Source organism: Bos javanicus, chromosome 5 (genome assembly GCF_032452875.1).
Source record: "Bos javanicus breed banteng chromosome 5, ARS-OSU_banteng_1.0, whole genome shotgun sequence".
Taxonomy (NCBI): domain Eukaryota; kingdom Metazoa; phylum Chordata; class Mammalia; order Artiodactyla; family Bovidae; genus Bos; species Bos javanicus.
In genome coordinates this window covers 30,536,826-30,549,967 of record NC_083872.1, presented here as the reverse complement: position 1 = coordinate 30,549,967, position 13,142 = coordinate 30,536,826, and the positions used below count along the sequence as shown (strand labels likewise).

Below are 13,142 nucleotides of genomic sequence, written 5' to 3'. Positions count from 1 at the left end.
CTTGGTCACTCCTTCTCTACCTGCTTCAGCACTGGGTCTCTTCTGTCAAGCTGTCTCCTTTCACACTCCCCTTGGGTAGGTTCACTCATTCCTAGGACTCCCTTTATCAGGCAGATGCTCATGACTTGCACACCCATATTTCTGATCTAGAATTTCCTTCTCAACCTCAGACCTGAATAACCAACTGCCGACTGGGCAGACACATTCAGAAACATACCCAACGCAGAAGGTTAGAATCGAACTTGTCCTCTTCCTTGCTCCTTCTTGGGCACCCCCCATTGCAGCCTTGGAGTCACCCACCCAGCAGCTCAGTCAGCTGTAACTCCCAGCCTGCTACACCCAACTAATCACTTGGACCTGTAAGTCCTCTACCTAGGCAGCTCTCAAATCTATTCCCTTTTCTCCATTCCTGCAATCACCCTTTTAGGTTGAGCCACCTCTGTCTATCTAGTCCTTCTGCCTCCAACCCTGCCTGCCACTCTCCAAGCTACAGGCAGATCCCATCATGTGACTCTTCTGTTTAAAATTCCAAAGACCTGGCAATGTCTTGTGTGATCCACTCCCTGCCTACCTCCCCAGCCCATCCCGCACCATGCTCCACCCCACCATCTACCCTCTCATCGCCCTCCGCATCCTCACAGGGTGACCACCTCCCTCTGCCCCGGCTGGAAAGGACCAAACAGCGATGATGCCTGTGGCCGGGACTGGAGGGGCTTGCTCTGTGCACCGCGGACAGAACTCAGCCAAAGCCTGCACCTCATACCCCACAGGCCTGCTCATCGGATCCGCACCCAGGTGTAGCATCTGGAACGACCTATTGTCTAATCCTCAGCCTGGCACGGGTTAGGCGATCTTTAAACATTCCTGGATGAAAAACTCGGGGAATGCAGGGGTTGAGACAAGGCCACTGGATTTGGTGAACAGGAGCCCTCTGTCTTCACCCTTCCCTACTCTTCGGTGGTTTGCAAATGCTGCGTCACTGTTGTCACAGTGATGGAGGGGTTCTCAGTGCCATGACCAGGGCTGCTGCAAGACATCCTGCTCTGTGAGGGACCATGGCATCATCCTGCCCCTGGAGTTGTTAAGAAACACTCCAGCACTTGCTCTCTTTGGGTCTCCCTTGAGTCACCGGTCAGTCACTTCAACAATAATGATAATAATAATACCTTAGTCTCTGTGTATCCTGGGTGTGGGGCCTATCTCCCTGGCCAGACTAGAAGCTTCCTGAGGGCAGAGCTCAACCTCCTTTTCTCTCCTGTCCAGAGCTCCTCAACCCTCCAGATGAGTGGTTGGGAGGAAGGGCAGAGGGACAGGTGGCCTGGGGGCAGCTTGGGAGCCTGACCCTCATGTTTCCCCTCCCAGCTCTGGCACCACTGTCATGTGACCTCGCACAAGCTACTGAATTGCAGAGCCCCAGCGTCCTGCTTTGTCAAATAGGAATACTGGTACCAGTTCACTGTAGCGAGAGTTGGACGGCAGCACCCAGTCCAGCCTTGAGCACCAAGGCCTGGTGAAGGGGAGGGGAGGTTGAGTGCTGTTATTATTATGACTAGACCCTGGCTGACTGACAGCTTCCTGGAGAGGCTGGGACCCATCACCCCCCGCCCCAGTTCTGGGCTCACATTTGTCCTCCTCTGCCTGGCTCCCCCGACCTCCATACCATGGTCCTTACTCCCCCCACCACAGGGAGGCATGCAGTTCCTGCTGCCGCGGCTCAGAGAAAACAATCAGACAGTAAGGCAAGAGCCCACTGAGGGAGGTAACTGGGGCCTGGAGAAAGCGAGGGCTGGGGGTGGGGGTGCTGGGAGGCGGCCATCCAGGGAGTGGAGAATGAGTCACAGGAGTTAGAAAGAGACAGACTCGTCAGATCCAGGGCCCCAGGGCCTGAGCTGGAGCCATGGTCTATTTACAGAATGTCAACACAGAGGCACGAGGCTCAGGTGGAGGCCAGCGTCCAAACCCAGCGTCCTCTCCCAACTTACGCTGCTCTGGGACCAGTTCCTGGCTGTGGCGGAGGCTGCCGGGCACGGAGGGGACATGCAACAGCTTTGCAGTCGGAAAGACAGGCTTCAATCCTGGCTCTGCTGCTTAGGAAGCAACATCTTCACTCTGACCCTCATTTTTTTCAATGTATAAAATGGTAATAATAACAGTATCTGTCTGGGAGGGTTGTTGTTAGGGATCAAATGAAGAATATCTGCAAATCCCATGGCACAGTGCTTCATACAGAGAAAAAGACCTGTTTCATTCTTATTGCTGTTAAGGGCTTGGTACTTGGGGAGGGGTGAGACCCACTAGATGTCAGGCCTGGTAGGTGTCCGACCCAGAGGCAGACTCAGGACCAAGGTGAGGTGGGGAGGGGGCTGGAAGGACAGAGCCACAGGCTGGCTTTTTGTAGGACAGCACAGCATCTTGGTGGTGAATTCATCAGCACCATTACGGCTTTGCCATGCTCCATGGAAAGCACAGGGCCCAGGCCCAATTCCGGCTTCTCTCCACCCCCATCCATCCCTGAGCCCAGCACAGCATCTCTGTTTTCTGCCTGGAGATGCTGAGGAGGAAGGAGGATGCTAAGTCTCGGCATTCGGAGGTCAGAGTCTCACACCCGCCCTCAGTGGGTCGACTCTGCCTCCACTTCCTGAGCTGCTTATTCTTGGATTGTTCCCCTGCTCCATCTGCTCAGGGCACAGAGTCCTGAAGACTCCCCCACAGAAAGCCTGACGAGGGGCCTGGAAACTCTCTCGAGGTCTCGGGGCTCAGAGGCTGCCAGGAGGTGCTGACGTGCTGGGAGTCATGCCAACCCGCCACGTGGGCTGATGGGGGCAGCAGTCCCTGGGGCCTCATTAACTTTACCCTCATTAGTGTGCCCAGTTCCCCTAGACGCTCGCCTCCCTGCCTGGTCTGCAGACAGGCCCTCTGTCCTGCACCCTAAGAAAGGCTTTGGGTGTGAATGTCTCCTCCCCTGGGACCCCCAGCTTAGGGCTCTTAAAGAGCCCCAGAGGCCAAGATGTCTCCTTCCTGTCAGTCTCTGGGCTGGCTTATGTTATCTCAAGGCCCACTGTGGGATTGTTCTGGGCTCGGGTGATCCAAGAAGCTCTGGGCTGAGCCCACATTTTCCACCAGATTCCTTTTCAATAACAGGCCTGGGACAGCTGTAGTGCACAAGCTCGTTGGGTGGACATTGGAAGCCTCCATCCCAGAACGCCCACTGCTCTGTTGGGTGTCCCAGATTCCCCTCCACGGACCCCTGCAGTGCTCCGCCAGCCTGGTCCCTAACTCAACAAACGTACCCCCATGCACTCCCACTCCAGCTCCCACACACGCTTTTGCTTAAGCCACTCCAGTCCCCAGTCCTCTTGGCCCCTCCTGACAGGGACCGAGAGCTGCCCCTCCTCTTTCACGGGCTGCCTGGCCCTGCAGAGGCTGCCTTCCCAGCAGCCCCAGTTCCGGCCTGGGCTCACAATGGGTGCTGAAGGAGACTTTGCTGACAGTAGCTCTGCTTTGAGCCTATGGTGGTCCGGCCTGGTGTTATCCAGAACAATTTCTTAACTGCCCACCTGGGAGGGTCAGAAGAGCCTTCTCTCAAGTTACTTGCCATGTTCCTTGCAGAGTTTAGGATAGGCGGGAGCTGACTGCTCGAGGGGAAGGGAGTCTGCCAAGCAGAGGGATTAAGAGTGCAAGCCTCAACCTGAATCCTGGGTTTGAACCCCAGCTCCACCACTGTCTACTCGTGTGATCTTGGGCAAACTCAACCTCTCCAAGCCTGAGTTTTCCAAGGTAATTATACCCAGTAGACCTGAGCGAATGCAATACTGTATATCAAGCACAGCGAACAATGCCCAGCCCTTATTAGGCACTTTATAAGTGGCAGCTATTATGATTAATAATTCGTAAGCACTAATAACACTATGTTAATAAGAGTAGCAACATTATTATTAGTGTAGGCTAAGGCGTCCCAGCCCCTTTCTGCTCAGGGCCAAGGTCTGGGTCTCTCCAGCCATGACCCCAGCTCCACCCTTCCCTCCTTATGCAGGCTCCAGAACCAACACGCCTCTTCTCCCCTCCCTCTCAGACCTAAACACCTCAGAAGGGCCCTTCTGGCCATGCTCCTGTGAGGACAGTCCCCATGGGGTGGGGAGAGGCCATGGGCTGGGACTTGTCAGCAGAGACCTTCCACCCTGGGCCGCCATGGGTGCTTCCGGTGAGGGGGGTGGGTGGCGTGGAATACTCACTAGGATGCCCAGTACCAGCCTGGGTTGGCCTGGACATAGTCCTTCACGGGGTCACTGCAGAGAAAGGAGGAAGAGAGAATCCGAATTGACCCTCTGTCTCCATTTCTGGCTCTACATCTGCACCTGCCCCCCGCTCCCAGTTCACAGGACTGGAGAGGAAGAAAGGAGTGACTGCAACCCTGGTGGGGCAGGGGACCCCAGCCACAGTCTTGGGCTGAGACGCGGACATGCCTGGACGTAGGGCTGCGGTGTCTGAGAGGAACGGCTGCTTCACAGACACTCGCTGGCCCGGAAAGCATGGGGCCACCCCCACTGGAGGGAGGACCCCTCCATGTGTCCGGGCTAAGGTTCTTCCCAGCATGAGGGGTACCACTGCCCTGAACAAATATCCCCAGGCAAACATTCCCAGGCCTGTCTGATGCTGGATCCCCCCAACCCCACGCCTGGCCCCACCACTCCTGGAGTGTGCTGGTTCACATGGTCAACTCACCAGAAGGTAAAGAGAGCCACGACACCCAAGGTCACCAGCAGCTGAATCAGCAGAATGGTATAGACCTGGGGACAGAAAGGGGTTCCTCTCAGCTTAGGGGGCCCTGTTGGAGGCCGGGAGGCTCAGGCCCCCAGCCAAGATCAGGCAGGCCCTTCTTCCTGGTGACTCGATCTACCCTCCAGACCCGCATCCCAGGCCCTCCACCCTCCATCTTCAGAGTCACTGGAAGGAATCCAGGCCAAGGAGAAAAGAGAGCAATGACGCTCCACGGCCTGCACCCATGGGGTCTGGAGAGAAGAGAGCAGGTGTTCAGGCATAGCAGGGGGTGGTGGATGCCCCACTTACCAGCAGGTACTATCAGCTGGGGTCACAGCAATGGGGAGAAGGGTGGCCTCTGGGCAGAGGGTTGGGCCAGGGGTTTCTCAAGGGGATTTTCCTGCCCACCCTCCCATTTTGGAGGAGTTGGGGGAGGCAGTTACCTTTCTGATGAAGACTCGGCGAACCTTCTGGTCATCCCAACTGAAGGTGGTGAAGAACTCATGGTCTCCAGTGGGGAAGCCACTCTCATAGCTGGAGCTGCTGTCTGCGTGGCAGGGGGAGGGCCATGAGTGCCCCCCACACACATGTGAACACCGCCCCCGACGGCCACCCGCTCAGAGTATTTGTCAGACTGGCTCCCGGGACCAGGCGAAGCCTCTTTCTCCAGCCCCATTCTCAAACCTCCAGCCCCACCGCATCTCTTCCCACAGAGGTCCCAGACCTCTCCCAGGGTGCCTCTCACCTGTCTCGTTCTGAGTCCTGAGAAAGAGCTGTCTCCTCCCCTTCTTCCTGCCCCCACCCCCAGCTGGGGCTCCCTGGGGGCCATGTTCTTTCATAGAAATGTGGCCTTTCCCTCTTGTGCCCCCCATACCCCTCCCTGGACACTCTAGCTCCCTCTTGGCTGAGAATCAGAGAGGGGACAGCCACGCTCCCCGGGCCACCTCGCACATCCCCAGGGTCATTGGTCCAACCCCAGGTTGCTCTGAGGCCCTTGGGGTGGGAAGTGGAGACTCCTGGGAAGATCAGACCTGCTGGTGCTCTAGCTGGGAATCAGGGAAGGGCAGTGACTGGAGGGGAAATAAAGTCAGGTGAAGTTTGGGAGCCTGGTCCTAGAACTTACACTTTCAGAAAAGCATGGGCTCCATAGGAAAACATGTGGATCGGTCCTCAAGACTGCCTAGCTGTGGGACCTTAAGAGAGTCACCAGCCTTCTCTGAGTCTCTTCTATGATAGAGGTCAGTGATACCCACCCACCAGGGATGAAACAAGATAAAAGTGAAAACTTTGTGCCTGATGCTGACCACACCAACCTCTTAATTCTGCATCTGAATCATTCCTAAAGCCTCAAATATGTCCACTCTATTCTCCCCCACTATTCCTACCAGATCTCCCCGACCTTCCCCTCCACCGCAATAGCCTCTACCTTGGTCTTTCAAAGCTGATGTTGGCACTGCCCTTGCTTCAGGTTCTTTGATGGCTCCCCACTGCCTTTTGGGATTCCCCAGTGGCTCAGATGGTAAAGAATATGCCTGAAGTCCATGCAACTGGGGTTCCAACCCTGGGTTGGAAAGATCCCTTGTAAAAGGGAATGGCTACCCACTCCAGTATTCTTGCCTGAAGAATTCCACGGACAGAGGAGCCTGATAGACTATAGTCCACGGGGTCACAAAGACTCAGACAGGACTTAGTGACTAACACACTGCCTTTTATTCAAGTTTGAGTTCCCCAACAAAGCCTCCTCAGCCTCCCATGAGCCCTCCGGCTCCACTGCACACTGCTCCCTGCTACTCTTCTCCAGCGTGACTATATTTTTTTCAGTGATATGTTCTCATGCCTCTGAGCCTCTGCATATTCTTTCTTTCAACCTCAGACCCTCATTTTCCCACCTCTTCACCAAGCTAACACATGCCATCCTTCAGGACTCCATGTGGATACCCCTTCCTCCAGGAAGTCCTCCCTGACTGTCGGCAGGTGAATGGCTGAGGCCTCCATCACCGCACCTGTTTCCCTGTGTGGTGGTTGTCCATTTACTTGTCTACACAGTCATTTCTGTGAATGTAGGTCTTGCAAATTGGTGCATCCCTAGAAACCAGCTCAGTGCCAGACACAGTGCCTGGTGCAGGCTTAGGAAATGTTTGTCATCTGCTGACTGAAGTGAGCTGCTTTCCTCTGCCCTGACAGTTCTGTGAAAACATTCCTTACAGCAGCCATTCCTGGCAACCAGGACACAGGAAATGAGGAAGTGGGGAGGGAGGTAGACCAGTTGCCAGCCTGGGGCTTGAAGACCCTAAACCTCTTATCCTTCACTACTCTGTGTACTGTCTACGTTTCCTGCCAAAGCCCAAGTGGCCAGGCCACAGAGGGGGAGGAAAGGAGAGAAAAAGCAGTCCTGTGGGTGTCGGGGGCAGTAGGAAGGGCTCCCATGAACACCAAACCTTCATAGGCCCTCCAGTAGGTCACGGTGGGGTGGGACTTCTTGGCCTGAGGAGCTTTGTGGTGGGAGGTGCGAACCATGGTGGCCACTCCTTGTGAGTAAAGACTCTGTCTGAGGCATTGTTCTTGGGGTTGCTTCTAGAATTCTGTTAGGGGTGGGGGTGGGGACTCAATAAGGTGGGGGAGGGGATAAGGGGCTGTTGAGGGAGGTTGAAGGGGCTGAGGAAGACTTCATTACACCTCGTGGGGGGTTGTATGTTCCCAGGCCTGAGGCAAGGTTTCCCCAGGCTGCTCAGCCTAACAGAGGGGTCCCTACCAGCCATGATTCTTAGTCTGCAAGGAGCTAGCATCAGCCTGCATGGGTCTGCTTAGGAACTGTACCTGACTGTGAGAGATGCTAAGGCTGGTGTGGGTTAGCTGTTCAGTCGTGTCTGACTCTTTGCAACCCCATGGACCGTAGCCCACCAGGCTCCTCTGTCCATGGGATTCTCCAGGCAAGAATACTGGAGTGGGTTGCTATGCCCTCCTCCAAGGGGATCTTCCGGACCCAGGGATCGAACCCTGGTCTCCTGCGTTGCAGGTGGGTTCTCTACCATCTGACCCACCAGGTAATCCCACTACAGCTGATATTTGCTTCCAGTTAAGGCCTGGGGGAGGGAAAGAGTCAAGGAGAGTGATGGATGAAGGAGATCCTCAGGTTGGGGCCCCCAACAACCCTGGGGCCTCCATGCACACAGGTTTCAGATCAGCCAGCATGTAAGCAGACTGCATCCCATTCACAGGGAGCCAGTCCCAGTTGAGGCCACGGTCAACTGTGGTCTCGTACTGTTCCTTCCTGTGTCCACTCTAACCTTGCTCACTCCTACTCTGCATCCCTTTCTTCTAGACCAACTTCTGGTTTTTCTCCCCTATCTGTTCCCTCTTTTTGTCCTAGCTCGATAACTTGGAAAAAACCTCTCTTACCTACCAAAGAGAACTCTGACTGCAGAAACCGTATCTTTCTTTTCTCATGGAGTTCTCCTTGACCTATCTTTAGAACAGCCCTCCAAACTCCAAACCTTTGACATCACAGCCTCATCTGACAACCACACAGTGCATCTATTTCTGGGCAACTTCCTCCTACACAGGTTTTTTCATACAGGCCCACCACTTCCCCTCAGGCTCCTGCCTCCAGGAACTGAGAGACTTACTAGGGTCCACGTACGCCCAGCTCGGGTGGAGAGGCACAGCCGAGGGGGCGGGGGGGAAGGCTCCTGCCTTGAGCCCCTCCCCAGAGGTGGCCTCCTCATAGGAGGGCGGGGCCGAGGGCACTGCCGGAGTCTCCTTCTTCTCGCCATTCGCCTGCTGCTGCCCCTCTGTCCCGGGGGCCTTGTTAGCCACGGAGAGCTGTGGAGGAGAGGCAGAGAAAGACAGTCACCGGGGACAGGGCGCCACCCAAGTCCTCCGCACCAGCCCCTCCACTTCTGGGATTGCCCCAGGTACTTTGTCCCCTTACTAGAATGACAGGGGTGCAGACAAGAGTTTCCCTATTTTATGTGGGGTATATATACAATGGAATATTACTCAGCCTTAAAAAAGAAGGAATTCCTGTCATTTGCAGCAGCATGAATGAATCAGGAGGACATTATGCTAAGTGAAATAAGCCAGACCCAGAAAGAAAAAACTGGAGGATCTCACTTATACATGGAATCTGAAATAGTCAAACTCACAGGAGCACAGAGTAGAATGGTGGCTGCCAGGGTCAGCGGGTGGTGGGGGGAGTGGGGAGATACTGGTCAAAGGGTACAAAGGTTCAGTTATGCACGATGAATAAGTTGTGGAGATCTAATGCACAGCATGGTGGCTAGAGTTAACAATACCGTATTGTGTCCTTGAAATCTGCTGAAAGGGTAGATCATAAGTGTTCTTGCCACCAAAAAACAAAGAGAAAGTAACTATGTGAAGTGATGGACGTGTTAACTAGCTTGATTGGGGTGATCATTTTGCAAGTTACATGTACATCAAAATATCATACACCTTAGATATATACAATTTGTTTTTTTGTTTTTGGCTGTGCCATGCAGCATGTGGGATCTTAGTTCTCCTACCAGGGATCGAACCTACACTTCCTGCAGTGGGAGAGTGGAGTCTTAATCACTGGACCACCAGGGAAGTCCCTGTATACAATTTCTATTTGTCAATTCTACCCCCAATAAAGCTGGAGAAAAGAATCTTATTTTATGGATGAGAGAACTGAGCTCTAGGAGGCTCGGAGCTGGCCAGAGGCATACACACTGGAATAGGGGTAAGAACTGAGCAAGCTGGAAATTCTTAGGAGAGCCCACCATTGGGGGTCACTGTCCCTGGGGCAGTGCCCGGCTCTAAACGATTTCACCTTTTTCCTGGGGTCCAGAGAAGGGCCTTGCACAGAGTAGGCGCTTAAAAAATACTACTCAATGAAAAGTTCTCTCACTCAATCTCCCTGTTACCTTGCTAACTATATTTTTGACCCCTGTTTTCAAATGAGGGAACTGAGGCTCAGAGAGGAAGAATGACTCAAAGCCGGCCATGGCCCACTGGGCTGCAGAGTCCAGACACCATCCACTGGGACTGGCCTTCTCCTGGGCTGGAGAGGACCAAGGAGGGCAGGGATTTGGAAAGCAGGGAAACAGAAGGGGGAGAGGAGAGGGGGAAAGGAGGAAGAGGAATAGGGGCTGCAGCGGAGTGGAGGGGCAAGAAGCCCTTGGCTAAGAATCCGTTTTGGAAATCTCAAGGCCTTCCCTAGTGGCTCAGTTGGTAAAGAATCTGCCTGCAATGCAGAAGACCCAGGTTCAATCCCTGGGTCGGGAAGGTCCGCTGGAGGAGGGAATGGCAACCCACTCCAGTATTTGTGCCTGGAGAATTCCAAGGACAGAGGAGCTGGCAGGCTACAGTCCATGGGGTTGCAAAGAGTCGGACACGACTGAGGGACTAACTCTTTCTTTCTTTCTTATTGGAAATCTCAGCCTCTCTCCCTTAACCAGAATAGAATCAGACTGTTACTAATGGAAGGGAAAGCGCCTTGTTCAGCCCCTTCCATCATCTTACAGACAAGGAAACTGAGGCCCAGTGGGAAATGTCCCATGGCAGGATGACAGGCCCCGACAATGTACAAGTTCAGCTTCGGTGAGAGGATATGGGCTTTGAGGGCCCGAATGAGGCCGCCAGGGAAGAGATGACTTGGGAGGCAAGGGTGGTATGAAAAAGGAAACCACACCAGGATATTCTGCTTCCATCCAGCCCTGAGGACCACTGAACTGGAGGGGCCTTTTCCATCATCAGAAAGCCTGGGAGCAAGCTGCGGGGGTGGGGGGTGGAAGAGGCAGGGGCAATACATTCACCCCAGGACAGGAAGCAGCGTCAGCAAAGTGACTGATGGAGGCAGGGGTGGGAAGTGGAGGGAGAGAATCCGCAGAGGTGGGAGCGCTTCATTTTCCCCATGGTGAACCCCCACCCCTTGATCCTCAGGGAAGGGCCTCAGAACCCAGGCCTGTGGGAATGGAGCCCTGGCTCATCTGCTTCCCTCCTACTCGCCAATCCCCTTCATCATCCAGATCGGAAGGGTCATGCCCAGGAAAATCCACTTCAGCCCACCAGAACCAAGGTCCTCTGAGCCCAGACCCAGGGCTCGTGCCTGGGAAAGGATTATCACCTCTGACCTCAGCCCTGTCCACACTGGTCCTCCTCACCAGGAACCACCCTGCTAACCAGACCCCCAGAGCCTCCTTGGCCCTGCCCTCCCCACATCCAGCACTCCCAAGTGAAGCCTGCCCAAATGGCAGGAGATGGTATCACCCAATGACATCATTTTTTGGCCTGATGAGCTTGCAAACAAGGAAAAGAGGGTCTAAGAGCCCAGGAAAGATGCCATTGGCTCTGAAGCTCATCTCTGAGGAAAAAAAAAGTGGGAGCAGAAGGGAAGCCCTTCTTCTGTTTTCTCTACCCAATGCTTAGCACCACCCCAGAGGACCCTCTTCCTTTGCCTGAGGCCCTGGTGGTTGTATAATTCCACAGGCTGTCAATGTTACATAACCCTACTAGGCCAGCCAAGTCTCTGCCCCAGTCCCCCTCCTCTACATTTCAGGCCTAAAACAGGAACAAAAAGAGAAGACGTTTTATCCGGTCCCATTCAGTCCCATGTCTGGCCAAAACCAAAACAAAAATTAGAACATCCTGAAGCAGGGTTGCCATAGTAACTCCTCAGCCACAGGGGCTGTATCCAGAAATGGAAAGATGACAGGGAGTTGGAGGGGGGGTTTCTGTGGAGGGTGTAAAAGATGAGTATAACATGGTTGAGGTTGGGATTGGACAAAAGAGGGGGGTGCCACATAGAGACTGCCTCTCAGGGTTCATCCTGGGGATACACACACACACACACACACACACACACACACACACACACACACGACTCCTAAGCTGACTCCTTAAGAAGACCTGGGCATCTGTGAAGGGTCCTGTGATGCCAAAGCATGGGTGGAATGTAGATGGAGGAGAGGAGAGCCTGGTGGGCAGGAAGAGGCCACAGCCCATTCCTTGAAATGGGCCTTTGGGTCCTCTGACTTCAGCAAGTACCACCCAGGACCTTCGCACAAGAGCCAAGCACAAGGTGCTTACAATGGTTCAGAGGGCTTGCTAAGGATGACAGGGAGATGGGGGAAACCTGAGGATGGAGGATGGTGCGGGCGGGGGAGATGCCGGTACCTTTCCCTGTGTCATGGTGCCGTCTCTCGGGGAAGGGGTGCCTGAGGCAGAGGCGGCCGCTCGGGTCACCGCAGCCTGCCTGCGTCTCTTCCTTTCTCCGCGTGGGTTCTAGCAACATCCACTGCAGCCGGGCCAGGCGGACCGGAGCGTACCATCCAGGCACGGGGGGTGGGGGGAAGAGGGGGCGGGCCAGGAGGCTGCTGCGGAGGCCTCTGCGGAGCTGCAGGCGGCGGCGGAGGAGGAGGAGCACCGCCCCCTCCTCCCACCCCCTTCACCCTGGTACCCTCACCCCCGGGGACCAGGGAGCTCAGCGCTGCGGCACTGCCCAAGTGGATGTGTCCACGCGGGCGGGAGGAGGCGCGGGGACTCCGTGACACCCGACCAGCTGATGCTGCCTGCCTGTAACTGGAGCTGGGTGACAGGGCCTTATCTCTGCACCATCTCTGCCGCTGTCAGGCTCCACCATACCTATGACTCCCCCACCCCCCAACCCCCGCCCTTTGGATGCCGCCCTGGTTTCTATCTCCGTCTCCACCCCCACTCTCATCATCTCTGTTTCGTCATTCAAGCTGGAGTGGGAAAAGTCTCCGATGTCTTCTCTCCCCTACTGTCCCCCTGGGCCCTAAGTTCCTGTGGGCCTCTAGGCAAACCCTGTGTGGGCCTCTCTCCTTGCCTCCCTTTTCTCACCTGTGAAATGGGAGCAAGAGGCCCCTCCCGACCTTGTCACAGAGACCTTGTCACAGAGACATGGGCAGTGGGAGGATGCAGCTTCTATTTTTCTCAACCCTGCTGGGACATTTTACCAGATCTTTCTGGAGAGGCCTCTAGTTCTGTCTCAAAACCTTTCCACCCCACTACATTGCTCCCTTTTTACCTTCAATCTCAGCCTCCACCGCCCCTGTTATCCATCTCCTCCCCCTTCCAGAGCTGGTCCCACCCCATTCCCCAGTCTTGTCCTTGGGACTCAGCCATCACTGGGCCCTGTTTTCTGCGGTTGCTGCAGTGTTGGTGTGGGATTTGCAACCTCAAGAGCTGGGCTCGAGTCCCAGTGCAGTCACCCACTGGCCGTGTGACTTTGACAAAGCTTTAACCTTTCTGAGTTGCAGCATCTCCTGTGGGAAGGAGGCTAACAGTGGAGCTCTGTCCATCCTGGATGTACTGTGAGACACAGGGGTCATGGTGGTAGAAGCAGACTGAAGACCACAAAGGGCTGTGAATTTTTGAGTCAT

At 54.9% G+C, this 13,142-nt stretch overlaps 1 protein-coding gene across 2 annotated transcripts in view; it reads right to left on the bottom strand.

Annotated features, from left to right (window-relative positions):
- The window catches only part of FAIM2 (Fas apoptotic inhibitory molecule 2), a 33,714-nt gene extending 21,312 nt beyond the window's left edge, over nt 1-12,402 (bottom strand). The window contains exons 1-5 of one of the 2 annotated variants that reach the window (XM_061416178.1): nt 11,914-12,402; nt 8,385-8,580; nt 5,202-5,305; nt 4,723-4,787; nt 4,233-4,286 (exon numbers count right to left, since the gene is read on the bottom strand). In XM_061416178.1, coding sequence (XP_061272162.1) covers nt 4,233-4,286; nt 4,723-4,787; nt 5,202-5,305; nt 8,385-8,580; nt 11,914-11,928 — 434 coding nt within the window. In that variant the 5' untranslated portion in view covers nt 11,929-12,402. The remainder of the gene's footprint in view (nt 1-4,232; nt 4,287-4,722; nt 4,788-5,201; nt 5,306-8,384; nt 8,581-11,913) is intronic. The other variant, XM_061416179.1, reaches the window with a different exon arrangement.
- Nucleotides 12,403-13,142: the final 740 nt, after the last annotated feature.